Below are 18,373 nucleotides of genomic sequence, written 5' to 3'. Positions count from 1 at the left end.
AAACTGAGCTCAGGGCTTTAAGTTTATTTCAGTACGTTGGACACAAGCAGAGACCGAGTTTGCAAACTTGCATAAAGTAAAGGCTCTTTGCTTTTACATACGGGACTCGGTCTCCTTGTTGGTTTTTGGGGGATTTAGCAAATTTGGGCATAACACTACCATACACACTACCGTGCTACCTGCACTACAAGATGGTTCGCGAGCCTTGGGCAAGGTCCTGGAGATTTAAACACACAGAGGCAGAGACACGGGTCATCCTTGAATTCCCCAAGAATGCCCCCTTTATTGTATTCAGAGGCAGTTTCTATAGGGCTCTGGCCGTGCCTCAGCTCTCGGGATCTTTCAGCTGCAGGCCCACCAGAAACCACTCCCCTGCCATCAGGGTCTAGCGCTCAGAGCAGCTGCAGGCTGCCGAGAGCAGAGGAAAACAAGTTGTTTACAGGAGATTCAGGGTCTGGTGGTCTGCAGTCCCTAACACGTGTCCTGTAAGCAACCCCCCACCCATGTACTGGACGTGAGCCCAATAAACCCATTCATCCCCAGGTTGAACTTCGGTGGAATTCTACTTTGGCTTGTTCTTGGGACCTTAGGAGGGTGGGGTAGGTGTTGTTTGCATCTTCCCAGGGGAGGGATTCTCCCAGCGGTCACTGTCAGATTGTGATGTCCTGAGTGTTCCTGGGTCACAGCTGGAGACACCCCATTGACAGTGCACAGCAAAGGCCTGGCTCTCCAGAAGGGTGAGCACCAAATGTACTTCGGAGAGCTGGTGAGGTGGCCTGCAGACATCTCATCAGAAAGGCCTGGTGAGCAGGATGGGATCTGGGGCTTGGAAACAGGTCGGGTTACCAAGCCACAGGGGTCTGGAGAGGGGTCTGGTTAGGTTCCACTCTCAGTCTGAGGGTGAAGTGCTGGGTGCCCTCCTGTGTCCCACACTCGCCTGCCTGCAGGTGGCATCACCAAGCCTGGCTCTCACTACCTGGTGTGTTGGACAGATTGATGAAGATGTGGCCAGTTGTGCCCCTCTGGGCCACCTGTCACTGTCTCTGTGACCCCAGCAGTGCCCCTCTGGGCCTCCTGTCACTGTCTCTATGACCCCAGCAGTGCCCCTCTGGGCCGCCTGTCACTGTCCCTGTGACCCCAGCAGTGCCCCTCTGGGCCTCCTGTCACTGTCTCTATGACCCCAGCAGTGCCCCTCTGGGCCGCCTGTCACTGTCCCTGTGACCCCACCAGTGCCCCTCTGGGCCACCTGTCACTGTCTCTTGGCAATCTTCCTGGGCTAGTACCTTCTAGTCCCTGTGGCCCCACCAGTGCCCCTCTGGGCCACCTGTCACTGTCTCTTGGCAATCTTCCTGGGCTAGTACCTTCTAGTCTTTCAGGCTGTTCTTCTGGGCCGAGAGGTGCCCCAAGTTTTGGGACTGTTCCTACGTAAGGCGACTCCTACATGAGTGCAGTACCCATAGCTCTCAAGTCCCACGTCAATCGTTACCTGGTTGTCGTTGCCCTCACCTTTCCCCTGGTTTGGGGGGGCTCTAATGTAGCCTGCACTTTTTTGGTGGCTTGCTAATGTGGTCTGGATGAATTGATTGGTTCTGGCTGTCCCTTCCTTCTGTGAGTAGGAACAGTGTTCTTGGGCCACCAGAGACGGCATGCAGGACTGTGTGCAGTATGACTGCCCAGAACCACTCACTGGAGACTCGGTTTCCCAGGATCCCACTGGAGATGTCGTGGCGGCCATCTTCCCTGAGCAGCAGTCCAGGAGAACTCTCCCAGAGAAAAGCATTTTGGGTTGGGGATGCGCTGAGTTGGTGGCGTGCTTACCTAACCCAACTGTGCACAAATCCCTGGGTTTGATCCCCAGCACTGATTTGAAAACGGGTGGGGGGGGGTAGATGCATGACAAAGTCAGTGTTCAAAATCCCAGAGAGCTGTGCATGTGAACATGGCTGATTTCACCTCAGGAAGAGAAGGAAACGAGAAGAGTGTCTGCCGGGGGTCTCAACTCAGCAGAAAGCACAGAGGTACAGTGCACTCCTTTAGGGGGACGGGGCTCTGGTTATTCGGGCCATGCACGTGGACCTCTGCCTCCCTTCTACCCCACCAGCACCTAGCCTTCCCGGACTCCAGAGGGGGGCCGTCAACAGCACACAGGGCCACTGTGCAAATTAAATGTGATGGCACACACCTAACCGGCAATCATACAAAACAGCGCTTGGGGTAAACTCCAGACAATGCCTGACAAATAACTGTGTTCTCAGAACGTGAAGCCAACAGCGAGGCCTGCTATTAACCTCTGGCGTTGGTGTCTCAAGGGTGTGAGGCTTTTCAGGTGGACACTGTTGAGGGGAGAGCCATGTCCCCCAGGGAACCAGCGTCAAGCTTATCACCTTAGTTGTTTGTTTAGTGTGCGTGCATGTGTGTGTGCGCGTGTGTGTGCGCGTGCGCATGTTCTCTTGGCCTTTGGTTTCGACCTCTACGGCGGTGAGGAGCGCATTTCTACCGCTGAAGCCTCCAGGCCTTCGGTGGTCTGTCAGAGAGGCTGCAGCTGACCTACATTTTAAACAATCTCTCACCCTCTTCAGACAGGCATTCTGTGTGATTTCCAGTCACATGGGGAGTTGTCAGCAAGAGACAGACAGAAGCGTGAACCAAGTACAAGAGCAGCTTAGGGGATAGCCCCCACGTGTCTGGGTAGCCCCTACCTACACAGACTTAACTCTCCCTTCAGGTCAGCAGCTGCCAACATGTAGTAGAAAACCACGGTATCCACGGCCACCAAGGGCTGCCCATGGTGGAGTGGCCGCACCTGAGAGTCAAGTGCCGCCTGGGGGGCCCAAATGGAGGACTTCTTAAAGTGGCAAGTTATGCAAAATCCCTGTGCTCGGACAGTGGGGGTGGTCTAGGGGCTTTGCCAGGAGGTAGGAGAGACCAGAGCCTGGAGGAAGCAGGAGGGAGTGGGTGGTTTGGATGTGGGGGAGGGTTCTCAGTGGAGGTTGGAACAAAGGAAGGAAGATGGGCACCCTGGAGTTCTGTAAGTGAGGTCGTGGATGTGTGTCCCACTGATACCTTTTCCTTAGGTCCCCAAAAGCCCGACCTCAGTGTCATCTTGCAAGGCTGTCACTTTCTCTGCTATTCGGGAACAAGACCCAGTTCATTATCAGCCTAAAAATTGATTTAGAAAAAGAAAAAAAAAAAAAGTAAAGTCTGAGCTAAAAGAACCGTTGAGATTCCAGATGATGGATGGCTGTATTAGTATGCTTCAGTTTTTTACTTATCAAATTAAACCTGCAGCTGAGGAGCACTTAATTAAGATTCTTTTTCATCAGCCAGAGATGAGAAGAAAGGGGGAGAAAGGGCTCCTGCCTCACCTCCAGGGAGAAAGTGCTTAGTCCCTCAAAGGGCACCCCAGGGGCTCTGGCGGGTGTGAAGCCACTGCAGGATGAGGGAGCCTAGAGTGGGGCAGGTGGCTGTTTCTCTCCTATGAACTGTCAGAGATTTTATCCAATTTTAGTGCCTCAAGGATCCCTCTGCACACGTGTGCAAATACAAAAGAGAAGCTCCTGGGACCCCAGGGTGCCTAGGGGCCAGGGGGCCTGGGAACATGGGGATCTAGGAGCCTGGGGGCTAGGGGCCTGAGATCCCAATAGCCTGGGCTTGGGAGGTAAGGTGACCTTTCTCATTGTGCAATTGGGGACAAGTCACTACATTTAAGGGGGTGGGGAAGAGAGAGGGAGCTCAAGCTGAGGCCCTGAGTTCCGTCCCCAGCCCCACATGAACCAGATGTGGGAGTGCAGCCCTCAGAAAATGGAGGCTGCACGGTCCAGAGTTGAAGGTCAGGCTTGGCTCTTTACTGAGTTGGAGGACAGCCTGAACTACGGGCTACACGAGAGCCCATCTCTCAAAACAAAACAGAGATAGCACTCGGCCTTTGAGCCTATCGTTCCTAGGATGCTCTCATTTTTAATTCATTTCTGATTATACGCAGGTCACGTCTCTTTCTAGTTTTAGAATGGTCTCAACAAACTAAAGAGACCCAAAGGTCTTTAGTTATCCCCTCCCCCAGCCCCTGGCAGCCATCTGTCAGTCCACTTTCTGACTTTGGGCATGTGCCTTCTCTGGACAGATCCTCCCTCAACACACACACACACACACACACACACACACACACACTCTCACATCGCCCCTGCTGTGCTGGAGATGGCACTCAGGGCCTTGCCTCGGTGCTGGGTCATAGGCATGTATGACACGCCCAGTAGAAATCCCTTCCTTTCTAAGGCGTAGACCACAGCAGAGCCCCCTGACATCCTGGCTGTCCCTGACCTGGTGGCCTGAGGTATCAGCTTCTCCAGCAGCTCTGGGAGACAAAGAATCATTATCTGGGGGCCTGAGCTCCATGGGCATGCAGGACCATGCCTACCCATGTTTGGTGCTAGGACCCCTGATCAGAGTTTGGGCTCAGTGGTGGAGCAGATGGGCTCTGAAATCTGCGGGGCCCGAGTTTTGAGTCCTCGTGTGCATGAGCCTTTCTGCTTAACACTGCACTCCTGGGAAACCCAGTTTCCTTGTCTGCGAGTGGGAATATGAGTCAACACGGGGTGCTTGGCAATGCTCACTTTCCCAGGACGCCATGTGGACGCTACTGTGGTTCCTATAATGAAGACACACTGAAGCTTGAAGCTTAGGAGTGTGCTCTCTAAGGGTCCAAAGGTCGCCAGGGGCTGCGGCAGGGAACCCCAGGACTGAGACCTTCAGGAAGATTACAGGAGCATCTGTCATCTGTCCCCTGAATTTTCCAGAGTTCAGAGGTCACCTACTCTCCTAGAATTTGGGTATCTCCATCAGCAAAGCCCACAATGACTGATAGGATTTTTCTTTGCTCCCTTTCCCTGCCTTTCCTTCTGCTTCCTCTTTCCATATGAGGACCCTTTAGATTCCATCAGAAATCCCAATAATCCACAATCATCTATGTGTTTGTTTTTTGTTTTTGAGATGGGATCTTACTTTGTAGCCCTGATTTTCATAGTACTGACTGTATAGACTCATCTGGGCATTCAGTGCCCCGCCCCTGCCTCGCCTCCCAAATGCTGGATTATAATATCATGCCCTATTTTTATTTCTTTGTTTTTATTCTTGGAGTTAGGATAGGGTTGATCCTTTTACTTTTACCTCTGTCTTTTACATTTATTTGTGTGTGTTCACATGCTACATGTATATGTGCGCATCACAATACATGTGTGGAGGTCAGAAGACAACTTTCTGGAGTCAGATTTCTTCTTCCACTTGTGAGTTTAGGGATCAGACTCAGGTCATCAGCCTTCTTGGCGTGTTTATCTGCTGAGCCATCTTCAGCATACTCTGTATTAAAATTTAAAAAAAAATTGTTTATGGGTGTTTGCTTGCATGCATGTACTTGTGTGCATGGTGCCTACAGAGGCCAGAAGAGGGTGTCAGATGCCCTGGAACTAGGGTTACAGATGGTTGTGAGCTGCCATGGAGGTATTAGGAATGGAACCTGGGTCCTCTGGAAGAGTAGCCGATGGATGCTCTTAACTGCTGAACTATCTCTCCAGCCTCAAGGCCTCTGTATTTTAAGTAAAGTTGATTAGCAACTGATATCCCATGGGCAACCTTGCTCTGATCTTGTCATGTGTGATAGCACACTCACAGGAGCTGGGGATTGGTGCCTAACCCTCCTACTGCTGACAGCACCCCCGCCCCTCCCTCTGGAGGTGTTCTATGAGGCAATTGGGGGACTGCTCAGAAGTAAAGGACTGTTTTTTTCAGTCATCGTGGTGATGTGTATGTAACTACCACAGCAAAAATAGAAGTCTGGTAACATATTTAGAGTCCCTGGTCATTTCCTGGCATGCAGCAGGTAGGAAATAAATGTGACCTCACATTACACACACACACACACACAGAAAGAGAGAGAGAGAGAGAGAGAGAGAGAGAGAGAGAGAGCTGCTACCTTCTTCCCCTCCCCATCACACACACACACACACACACACTTATTCATGGATGCATTCATGTAAGTACACACACACAGACACACACACAGCTGTTACCTTCTTTCCCCTGCCTCCCTTCTCCCTCCCCTTTCTCTTCCTCTCTCTCTCTCTCTCTTCCTCTCTCTTTCTCTCACACACACACTCATGTAAGCACACACACACAGCTGCTACCTTCTCTCCCTTGCCTCCCCCCCAACACTCATGTAAGCACACACAGCTGCTATCTTGTCTCCCTTGCCTCCCCCCCCACACTCATGTAAGCACACACACACACACACACACACACACAGCTACTACCTTGTCTCCCTTGCCTCCCCCCCACACTCATGTAAGCGCACACACACACACACACACACAGCTGCTACCTTGTCTCCTTTACCTCCCCCCATACACTCATGTAAGCACACACACACACACACACACACACACACACACACACACACGCACACAGTTGCTACCTTCCCAACTGCCGAGGTACAGCAGCTCTGTTCTCAGCCCCCACAAGCTGTGCAGCAGAATGGCTCTCTGGCATAAATAAAAATAAACCCCAGACGCTGCTTTTCAATCGGAGGATTAGCCTAAATGTTGTGAAACAGAAAGCATGAAATATGCATTGGAGAAGCGGCCCTCCCCGATTGGTGGCCTCCTGTGTAGCTCTGGGCGCAGGGTGTGGGGCTGGTTTTCCCTCCTGGCACGGCTGATGATTTGTGTGCGGTGTCGGTAAATGCTGTTATGACATTATTAATGTTCCACACTCCAGCAAAGGACAATGGCCTATTGCCTCGTAATGTGCTGTCTGCTGCTGCATCGTGAGCACACGAAATGGGGATTTCAAACACGGTGAAGTGCTTGTTTCTTCCTGCCCCAGGTCTATGAGCCATAGAAGCTTCCTGAAGCCTGGGGCAGACAGGAGAGGAGTCAAGGCTGATGGCCAGAGAGGCCCTGAAGGAACCCTTGGGGGAGGGGGCAGAAAGCTCCAGGGAACAGTTTACCCTTCTGCTCCCAGATCAAAAACAGTGCTCCCCTTCCTTCCTGGGCATGTCGGAGGTCGGCATTTCTGGGCTTAACCCCAGGAAGCTGGGCTTGCTGAGTGGGTGGGACACAGACCCCATTCTGCCCCTGGAGAAGATACCCACAGAGAGCGGGCAGGCCATCAAGTGGATTTTACTGGCCTTGCACAGAGATTCTAAAAATATTGAGCCTACATTTTTAAATTATGCAACTTCACAGTAGAAGCCCAGGTTTTTGGCTTCATTTGAAGTCAGTAGCTGGGCCCGTGGCCGTGCAAAGTAGTGACTGCCTGTATAGTCGTCAGGGCGCGCAGGTCCTCCGCCACCTCTAGCCACTCTGTCTTATTTGGTGAGGTCCCTGTGAAGGGCTGAACAGTGTCTGTTTGAGTGGCCTGTGCTTACAGAAAAACAAATCACAACCTGGTTTAGAAATAGGGTCTATGCAGATGTCCTCAGATATAATGATGTCATCCTGGATCAGAGTCGGTACCACACAGTAGGACAGGTGTCCTCGCACAAAGGGAACTTTGGTCATAGAAAGACATTATTTAGGCCACACGAAGGAAGACAGAGGAGAGTGGCGTAATGCAGCACACACTGTAGCAGCCACTAGCATCCGGGCAAGGGCTGGGACAGCGTCTCCATCAGAGCTCCCACAAGGACCCAGCCCCTCTGATACCTCCAGTTCAGACTTCAGGCTTCCCGAGTCCGGAGGGTGTGAGGAAACTGTTCTTCCCACAGTGATAAGCTATGGTAACCTAGGAAACGACTTCAATGGTTTTACTAGGTTTTACCCATTGAGTTCAAGACCCCGAAGAGGGGTGCCTCCCTCACGCCTAACCTTTGCCAGGGCTCCCCCTTCCCCTTCTTCAGCGGAGGAGCCCACTGCCACTCAGGCCTGACACTCATCCTTAGAGAGACCCTCCAGCAGGCCTGCCTCAGTTTCCACTACATGCTCCAAAATGGCTTATACTCCCTAGTAACATTTTAAAAAAGAAGGCAACATGGTGGTGCACACTTTTAAACCCCAGAACTTGGGAGGCAGACGCAGGCAGATCTCTGTGTGTTCGAGGTCAGCCTGGCCTACCTGGTGAGTTTCAGGACAGCTAGGGCTATAGAGAGACGTGTCTCAAAAAAAAAAAAATGATGGGTGTGGTATTTTAGTGCCCAGGGGAGATAGAGGCAGGTGGATTGGGAATTTAGAGTCAACCCCAATATATTGCAAGTTTGAGGCTGGCCTGGGTGTGGTGGCTAAAATGACAATGGCCTCCATGGGCTCATATATCTCCATGCTAGGTCTCCAGGTATTGAACTGTTTGGAAAGGAGTAGGAAGTGTGGGCTTGTTGGAGGTGTGTCACTCACTGGGGGTGAGCTCCGAGGATTCAAGAGTACTAGCCAGGTCCTGTGTCTCCCTCTCTCCGACTGCTGCCTGCTTGTGGATCAGGATGTGAAGCTCTTGGCTACTTCTCCAGCACCATGCCTGCCTGTGTGTCACCACGCTTCCCGCCGTGATGATAATGGACTAAACCTCTGAAACTGTAAACCAGCCCCAAATTAAATCTTACAGGTTGCCTGGGTTTTGGTTTCTCTTCACAGCAGTAGAAACGGTAACAAAGACATTGGGCTATATGAGAGCCTGCCTCAAAACAAAACACGGTAATAAAAACCCCAGATGAGACTGGGCAGTGGTGGCACACGCCTTCAGTCCCAGCACTTGGGGGGCAGAGACAGGCAGATCTTTGAGTTTGAGGCCAACCTGGTCTAAAGCAAATTTAAAGTCAGCCAGGGCTGTAACACAGAGAAAGCCTGTCTCAATAAACAAACAAACAAAAAACAAATAAGCAAAAAATTCCACCACCACAACAAAAACAAACAAAACCCAAAACCCTAGATGAGCCCCCAGTGTGACCTCAAGGACTTAATTAGAATAAGGTTTCTGTTTGGCTAAGCTCCACAGCTGAGTCTGCTGGGGCCCAGGGGTGTCGACTCTGGTACATATGGCAAGGTTCTAGTGTAAGCATGGAGAGACAGGGAGTCCAAGTGCAGTAGTTTATCCGGAGCTGACCCAAGAACACTAACTGAAGAAAGACAGATGACACAGGGCAGAGAAGGCAGCCTTCCCTAGGCACAGGGCGCCACAGAACAATGGCCCCCTCAGCCACCAGAGCAGTCTCATCAGAATCACACCTGCTGTTGCAGGGTGCTCCTGGGGCACGGCAGTCTTTTCCCAGCATGGCTTCCTGTCTCCATCATCAGACAGAGTAGCAGGGGTGCATCGGTAGCCTGCATTTTAGTGTGTAGAAGTGAATGTGGAGGAGATCCGGGCAGACTATGGCAGACAGGAACAACAGCATGCGGCACGCTATCTACGGGCTCTGTTCTCACAGCAACCTTGTGAGACCAGCGCTATAAATAGCCTGATTCACAGTGGGGGAACTGAGGCACAGGGCTGCTGTGTTCAAGTCTGCATAATACAAGATAGGTAATTTCTCTCCTAATGTGTCCAGCAAGGGGGACGTGCACACTGAACTGGAATGGCTAGGCTGACAATAGGGAGCAGGCTTGCAAAGGAGCAGGCGGCTGGGCAGCCTGTCATATCAAATATCCCTTGCTCTTCTTCCTCTGAGTCTGCTGCTCAATGGCAGAGGGGGCAATCCCTCTGCTACCTGTAGGGACAGATCCAACAGAGCCAGGTCCAGAGGAAGTAAGGAGCTACCTCTTCTTGAGAGTCTCATAGCTCAGGCTGGACTCAAATTCACTATGTAGCCAAGGCTACATTTGAATTCTGGGTCCTTCTGCATCGACCTCCCAAGTGCCGGGATGCCAGATATACATCATCTCACCTGGCTTGGCGTGTCCTTTTCCACCTTGTCAATCCTGGTTGAGGGAAAGCCACCTCCCCAGCTGGTACACTGTAGTCATACCTACTAGGGAGATCCTGGGCGCTACCCTAGGTAGGTATGAACAAGCAGTAAACAAACCCCTTGAGCTTTGGGGGTGGGGAAGCAGGGTACCCAGTCAGAAAAGACATTCTTTTTGGTTTTGTCCTTCCTTCCTTCCTTCCTTCCTTCCTTCCTTCCTTCCTTCCTTCCTTCCTTCCTTCCTCTTTCTTTGTAGTCCAGTGGAACATATAGAGAGCCATCTGTTGTGAACTATTACTTTAACTAGGCCAAAATGTGCTGCCTTTGTTAATGAAGTAAAGATGGGTTACACTTACCTTAATTAAATAAAATTAACCTGGGCTCAGAGAGATGGGATTAGCAACTCGTTGACAGGAAGTAGCAGGGAGGAGCTCAGCCTGGGTTATTTTCAGTTGGGGTGGTGTGGAAGGGAGTAGCTTCCAGGGACCCCACAAAGAGAGAAAGTTGCCAGTGGTTATTCTAACTCTCTGAGCTTGTAGGTTTTCACCCCAGACTTGAAATCTCACATTTTATTAGAATGATAGAGATTTAGTTAAACTACCCTTTATCATCAGCATCAGTTTTCCTCAGAGCCTTGTGGGGGGGGGGCAGAATTTCTCCCCCCAGGCTATGACGTTAGTGGCCAGGCCCCTAGCAATTTCAAAGACAACTACTGCATCCTCCTAAGACACTTAAGGAAATGCTCAACATCCTTAGTCATCAGAGAAATGCAAATCAAAACAACTCTGAGATTCCATCTTACACCTGTAAGAATGGCCAAGCTCTGAGCAGTTAGGCTGTCGATTCCAGCGATTCTGTCCACTGTCTGGAGATCTCCAGTTTAGATGAAAGGCAGTTTTGTTCAGTGGTCAGCACCTGGCAATTGAAGCTGTGGGTGGATGTTGTTCTGTGCCCATCTGTCTTCTTTGGAGGAAGTAGAGTGCTGTTGCTAGGGACCAACCTGTCTCTTTTGTTATGAAAAGGTTTTTTTTTTTTTTAATAATTAAGCATTTAAATGCCATATTCCCCAGATCTCTGAGCACTTGAGAGCTGTTTATCAGGTGTAACTACAATATAGAATCTGTCTGGAGAGTTGGATCTGAGCTTGACTGTATTGGCTCTTAACAGGTAAGATTTACACTCGTAAAAGACAGAAAGAAGAATAAACTGCCTGCGATAGGGGTTAACGGCAGAGCTGACAATAGGAGAGAGCCTGCTCAGGTCCAGGCAGGCTTGTCTTCCTACAGATCTTCTGGAGCCCTGCGCTAAACAGCCAAAAGCAAACATGACCTCCAGCGACCGTGGAGGACCCCGAGGAGTAGCTCTAGGTGCCACCCAAGTCAGTTCTCTGTTTGTTTTTATCAAAAACTCCTCAAGTAAAATTTTATCCTTCTCAGAGATCTCTGATGCAGCTTGACAGCTGAGAGGTTTTGTCAGTTTAAAAGGACAACCTCACCAAACAGATTTCAACAAAATACAAATACAAGTTATTAAGGTGTGTACCTGCAAGTTATAAAGGTGTGAGGACAAATACACACTGTAAAATTTCTCTCTCATGCTGCTTTCCATAATCTTAAAAAGACTTTTAATTGTGCAAAAATATCTGTCACAGTCATTCTGACATAAATATGCTGCTGTTTATACAGTGCATATGTCTAAAACTATGTTTTCACAAACCCAAAGAATTCTTGTAAGTTCCAGGGAGTCGAACTGAAAAATCCACCTTAAACAGGTCAGATGCACCCTTCTCAATTCCCTAGTCCTAAAAATTTTTCTCCCCTAAACTTAGCTTCAATCTCTGTTCTGTCAATACCTTAAACAGGTGTAAGAGACACCATACACTTCCATACCACAAACACGGGACAGGAGCAAAGAGACCAGCTACCCCAGAATGTGACCAGCACCCAGCTTTCTCGGGTTCCCCCACAAGACGATGCCCACAAATAAGCAGGAAGCAGTCTTGAGAGTCTGCTGTCCCAATTCCTTTAACCTGTCGTGCCTGACCTCCCATCTTTTTATAATAAAAAAAGAGACGGGAATGTAAAAAAAAAAATGGCCAAGATCAAAAACACTAATGACATCCTTGGCTGGAGAGGTTGTGGGGTAAAGGGAACACTCCTGCATTGCTGGTGGGAGTGCAAGCTGGTACAGCCCTTTTGGATGTCAATGTGGCAATTTCTCAGAAAATTAGGAAACAACCTTCCTCAAGACCCAGCAATACCACTTTTGGGTATATATCCAAAGGATGCTCAACTGTGCCACAAGGACATGTGCTCAACTATGTTCAAAGCAGCTTTGTTTGTCATACCCAGAACCTGGAAACAACCTAAATGCCCCTCGACCAAAGAATGGACAAGTAAAATGTGGTACATTTACACAATGGAGTACTACTCAGCAGAAAAAAAAATAACGAAAGGTTGAATTTTGTGGGCAAATGAATGGAGCTAGAACACATCATTCTGAGTGAGGTAACCCAGACTCAGAAAGACAATTATCACATATACTCACTCATAGGTGGTTTTTAAACATAAAGCAAAGAAAACCAGCCTACAAATTACAATTCCAGAGAACCTAGACAACAATGAGAACTCTAAGAGAGACTTACATAGATCTAATCTACATGGGAAGTAGAAAGTAGAAAAAGACAAGATCTCCTGAGTAAATTGGGAGCATGAGGAATTTGGGAGAGGGTTGAAGGGGAAGGGAGAGGCAGGGAGGTGATCAGAGAAAAATGTAGAGCTCATTAAAATAAAAAAAAAAACAGCATCCCCCTGCCTCAGCCTCCCAAGTGCTGGGATTGAAGGCATGCACCACCACTGCCTGAAACATTTTGTTTGCCTGTGTATGTGTATGGGCACAAGCATGCCATGATGCAGGAAGGCCAGAGGACAACTTGAGAGAGTCAGTTCTTTCCTTCTACCGTGTGCGTTCTGAGGATGTAACTCCGGTCATCAGGCTCAGTGGCAGATGCCTTCACCTGCAGAGCCATCTCCTGGGACCCCATTCAGATTTCTTGACTTTGAAGAGCGAGTGGAGCCTGCATGGCTTCTAGAACACACTCAGGCTAGACCCAAGACCTCTACCACGCAGACATGACACCCTTGGAGACTGAGTACAAAGAGGTCTGTGAGGGGCACCTCCTCCCGAGCTCAGGAGAAAGCCCTGTGCCCTGGTTAGTTTTTTTACTTTTATTTTTTGATATAAACTAGAGTTCTCTGAGAGAGGAAATGCCTCCATCAGATTGACCTATTGGCAAGCCTGTGGGCATTTTCTTGATTAATAATATAGGTGGGCCCAACCCACTGTGATGAGGTCACCCCGGGGCAGGTCCTGGGTGGTGTAGAAAGCAGACCAGCAAGCCTTGTAAAGCCAGCCAGTGAGCAACACTCCCCCAAGGCCTTGGCTTCAGTTCCTGCCTCCAGGTTCCTGTTTTGAGATTCTGCCCTGAATTCCCTTTGTGGCAGACTGTGATGTGAAAGTGTCAACCAAATAAAGCCTTTACTCCCAACGTGGTGTTTCTCACAATGACAGAAACCTAGTTAGGGAACTCTGGTTCTCTTCCTTCTCAATTTGGTTCCATCCAACCGCGTGTCATGCCCAGCCCGGCTGCAGCCTGCCCTGCTCCTCTTGGGAGCCTTTTCTCACCAGTGGTGACTCATGCTGCCTGCGTTTTCTGCTCCTTCACCAGCATTCACCTGTCCCGAGTCCCATTATCTCATTGCCTCACTCCCCACCAACGTGAAAACGAGTGATAAATTGGTGTTGGCGGGTTGATGTGTTACCTCAGCTAGGTAACACATTTGCATCGAACAAGGGCAAGCTGACCGCATCTCAGTGAAAAAGAGGGATGTGTGTGTGTGTGGGGGGGAGTTTGGGCACTCCAGCAGGCTGGCTGAGGAAATGTTTGAGGGTAGTGGGTCTCTGCTAGGCCTCTAAATCATGCCTTGTCTGGGTGCCTCCAGTTGCCACAGGCGTGGGCGTCATTCCTGGCTGTCAAGGCCAAAGCCACATCAATGCTAAGGAATAAAGTGACGGGCTAGGAGGTTAGAGGGTAAATGAACCTGTCGTTAAGCCCGTTAACCTGGGTTTGAGCCCTAGAATCCATCACAGATAAATTCAGGGAGGGTGTACACAGGGCTCAACAATGCTAAAATCCAAGTCTGTGGGTTTGGGAGTTGAAAGGGCCTCGGTGAGTTTTTTGGTCACTAGTTAGTATAGTTAGTAGAAATCCCCGTTAACGCCAGCTCTTCACTACTCACTGACGAAGAGGTTCCGAGGCTAGACCCCCAGCACACAGCTGACGATCCGATCTGGCTCCCGACATGAATGCCACAGACCCAGCTTATTATAGACCAGTGAGAAGTGGGAGGACTAGGGGAGTTTCTGAGGGTGGATGGATGCTGCTGAGAGAATCAGCGGTACGGAAGTCTTGGGGGTGGCTCGTGTCTCTCAGGACCGACAACGGTCCCCTCTCCGCGTCCATCTCCCCTACGCTTAGCAGTTACCGGAGCTGCCTCGGCTCTCAGAGCTACTGGATTCCCTAGGAAGTTGCATGGCCTCGGGAGAGGCGCAGGGCCACGCACGGCCGGTGGTTCCCCCCCATTCGCATCCCCCTCCTCCGCGCACAACCCCGGGAGGGTGCGCGGTAAGACCGCGGCCACGAGGTGGCACCCACGCGCCGAGGAAGCGCGAGGCTGCTCCCGGGCCGCCTCCTCATTGGGAACAATGCGGCGCCTCGGGTTGTAGCGCCGCTCGGGACCCCGGAGCCCGGAGCCCGGAGCGCCGGAGGCCGAGAGAGGGAACGAGCGGGCGAGCGGGCGAGGGCAGACGTGAGCGCAGCCGTCCCTCCCCCGGAGCCATGGGCGCGGCGGGGCGCGCGGCTGCAGAACGGCGCGGCCGGGAGGGGCGGGGGGCGGGGGCGCGGGCCTGGGGCCGCCTCTAGCCCGCTCCGGGGGCGCGGGCCCCGGGGATGAGGGCGTCCGCCGCGGGAAGCCCGTTTGCGCGCCGCGGCGCCGTCCCGCCCAGCCAGCGAGCCTGAGCAAGGCAGACGCGCGGCCGGCGATCTGGGGGCGCGCCGCTTCGCGGTCCCCAAAATGTAAAGCTGTGAGGGCGGAGACGCAGAGACCGCCCGGTCTGGAGCCCTCGCCGAACCCCCCTGCCCTACGCGTCCAGGCCGCGCCATCATCCCACCCTCCCCCGACCCCGCCGAGGCTGCAGAGCAGCGAAGCCACCGCGCCCCGCGCGCCCTCGGCGCTGCGACCCCCCGGCTTCGGCCCTCAGCGGCTTCGCGTTTCCCGAGGCGGCCGGAACCGGGCCCAGGACGGTGCGTCCGGCCTCGCCCGCGGCTTCTCGCCCAGACAAGTTTGAACAATGATCACAGTCAACCCCGATGGAAAGATAATGGTCAGAAGATGCCTGGTCACCCTGAGACCCTTTCGGTAAAGTTCTCGACTGGTTGGTACTGGGAGGTCAAGACCTCCCCAATGGGGTGGATGGTGGAGCTGGGCGAGGTCCGTCCCTGCTGGGGTTGTAAGTCCAGGTGGCCGAGGAGGTTCACGAGTCGATTCTCGATGAGAATCATGGGAATGGGGAAAGAGATGGAGATGGGGTTGGGGGTATGTGTGTGTGTGTGTGGGGGGGGGTTTGAAATCTGGACCTCTCTTGAGTTGAGCAAGATTGGGGCGATATAGGCATGGAGAGTTCAAAATGGAGTCAGAAAACACCAAAATCAAGGAGGTCCTAGGTTTCAAAGTGGTCCTAGCCGGCAACTCTCTTTCCTGCCCCTCACATCGGTCCTACCTGAGCTGCGAAGTTAGTGTGGGGTGCTTCCTAGGCACCCCTGGTGTCCCGCCTGTCGCCTTCTAGGTCGACCCGCCCATCCTTTCTGCCTAGTCCATCCCCCTTTTCCCGCCCTTGTTGCTTTCCCATCCTTCTGGTTGGGTAGGAGCCTGTGTCTGACAGGAGGATCCCCAAGATTGTGGCGAGGGCCCCTTCTGCTGGGGACTCCGCTCCCAAATGCGGATCTCCAACAGGCTAGACAGGCGCGGCAGGAACATGGAGCAATGACCGAGTTAGAAACGCCTCCCTTTCCCCTACCGTGGACAGTCCTAGCCAGATACGGGCGGACGCAGTTTGTGAGGGACTCACTAGGACCTGTTGGTCCTCTGAAGGGACCCCCGCTTCCTTTCCTCAGACTCCAGCAGAGCTAGGCCCGCAGGCCAGGCTGGGCAGAGGGTGGTGTGTGTGTATGTGTGTGTGTGTGTGTGTGTGTGTGTGTGTTGAGTGGGGGGAGAGTGCTGGAGGGAGAGGTGGACACAGTAGTGGGATGGGGCTAGGCCACAGGTGGAGTCTGGTCATAAACCTTGAGACGTGCACAGGGTTTCTCTCCGGGCTCTGGACTGATCCCCAGTGCCTCCAAACAGCCTTCTGTGCCCAGCTGAATTGAAGGTGGGGAGACATGGCCCACCTGGCTGTCCCATCAGCATGCTGGGTTGGCTTGGGGCTGAGATGGTAACCACTGGGGACAGTTGTCTATGTGTCTATGTAAATGCCAAGGCCTGTAGAATTAGAGAGCCGCCAAGGCTTTCCCAGGGTTATTTGGAGAGTGTATCTGAAATCCCTGGCCTAAGGTGCCCCAGGTCACCAAGCAGGGTTCTCTGGAAAGACTCTGTCTCCTCCAGGGAGATCCTGGGCTCTGCCCTGCTGTGCATCTTGAGAGGGTTCTTGCTGGTCTCAAATCCCAAGTCAACTTTGTAGTCGGCAGGAAGCCCAGCTTCTGAAGGTTCCTGGTGTGTTCCTGGTGTGAAGGTGGCAGGCGGCGGTCTCCAGCACCACGGACAGCGCCCTCGCCCCTAAGCTAGGTTTCCCTCCTCTCTGTGCCTTTACCTGAAGGCAGGATTCCTGGTGCAGTCGTAACCCCCTTCCAGCCCTGCAACTTCACCTCCTGGTCTGCCTAGAATGATAGGGACCCACAGCTAACCAGTCTCCTCCAGATCTCCTGAGATCTTTAGATTGGAGACCGGGGATAACCCGTTGATGAAATCATCCTAACTTGATTTATCCTTAAAGGATGTCTGGGGATACTGTTAGTGCAGAGCTCTGGGATGTCACTTGGATGGATATATGAGTGGATGAGACCATTGAGCACACTATAAATGACCACCAACTACTTTGGGGGGACCCTGGGCCCCAGCTGTGGTAACTGGTACAGAAAGAAAGGCTAAGGCTGTAGATCGAGGCCTCAAAGCCCGGGCAGAAGGTGTAGACAGCTTTCTCATGGCAAGCATCTCCAGCCCTAAATTCAATCCCATGGTTGAGAGAGAGACCAGAGCTAGGAAAGCCCTGTTTGTTCTCAGGATGAGAAGAGAATAGTGGGGCCCCCACGAGATATCCCCGGGTGTGCTCTGACCACCATTCCGGCTTTAGAGGAACTCGGGGAGGTCCCTCTGAAGTGAGAGAAGTGTGCCCTGTGCCACCTCTCCTACTACAGCTCACATGCTCTCCCCACAAGTCAGGAACATGGCTGTCCCTGCAGAAGCTACGGGAACCTCCGAGTATAGGTCCTCCCCTCACTGACTCCAACTTCCTTTAAATATGGACTCAGAATTTGTTGTTTCTTCTTTTCTTTTACAATTATGTGTTTTCTTTAATGGACCAAATTTTAATTAAAGACTACACTGACAGTTTAAAATAATGGGGATGAAAATGTATAAAGCAAGCCTTACAGAAAGACACAAACAGGCACCAGGGTCGGAGGCAGAATAGAGGTGGGGCAGGTGGAAGCATCTGGCATGATTTTTGGTCTTCTTGCTCATCCTGGCTCTGTATCAGGTGGGGACAGAGAACCCCTCCCTCTGACCTGGGGGAAAGGAGGGTCTCCTTTCAGCTCTGCCAGCTCTTCGAGACCTCTGATGAATTTGGGGTCTCAAACCTCCTCTGCCATCCCTCAGCTCAGCCCTGTTTGTGTCTGCATGGAACACTGGGTCTTGCTGAGCTTGAGGCAAGGACTCTGAACCTCGACTCCTGCTGTCTTTTGGGTTACTCCAGTGTCTGGCACCTCTTCCATCATGAGTATGTATCGAAAGAATGAATGATGTCATGTTTTGGCCTGCTTTCCCTCCCTGCATGACTGCGGGCACATTTGTGTGACACTCCATGCCCGGGTGAGAAGATGTCCTGACTCACGGTGGTGCAGGTTGACAAGCCAGGGTGGGCATGACTGATGGAGTAGTATTGTGTAGAGTGGGCACAGTGGGGGCGAAGGGGACGTGCCCGCCTTGAGATATTACCACCCAAGAGTGATGGGGACATGTGGCACCCTATGAGGACGCAGATAAGTGAGCTCGTGACAGATGGCAGAGGCTGTGTACACAGTGCCGAGTGTGGCCCAGGTGATTGATGGGAACCAAGTGGGTCTCGCTCTTCCATCTGTACCACTGGTTTTCATGTTAGTGTGGA

At 51.8% G+C, this 18,373-nt stretch overlaps 1 protein-coding gene across 1 annotated transcript in view; it reads left to right on the top strand.

Annotated features, from left to right (window-relative positions):
* Positions 1-14,893: 14,893 nt before the first annotated feature.
* The window catches only part of Mgat5b (alpha-1,6-mannosylglycoprotein 6-beta-N-acetylglucosaminyltransferase B), a 66,308-nt gene continuing 62,828 nt past the window's right edge, over positions 14,894-18,373 (top strand). The window contains exon 1 of the mRNA XM_048451912.3: positions 14,894-15,354. Within this exon, the coding sequence (XP_048307869.3) occupies positions 15,287-15,354 (68 nt within the window). The 5' untranslated portion in view covers positions 14,894-15,286. The remainder of the gene's footprint in view (positions 15,355-18,373) is intronic.

Source organism: Myodes glareolus, chromosome 9 (genome assembly GCF_982192425.1).
Source record: "Myodes glareolus chromosome 9, mMyoGla1.1, whole genome shotgun sequence".
Lineage (NCBI taxonomy): Eukaryota > Metazoa > Chordata > Mammalia > Rodentia > Cricetidae > Myodes > Myodes glareolus.
Note: the sequence above shows the minus strand (reverse complement) of the source record. Positions and strands in the feature narration are given on the sequence as shown.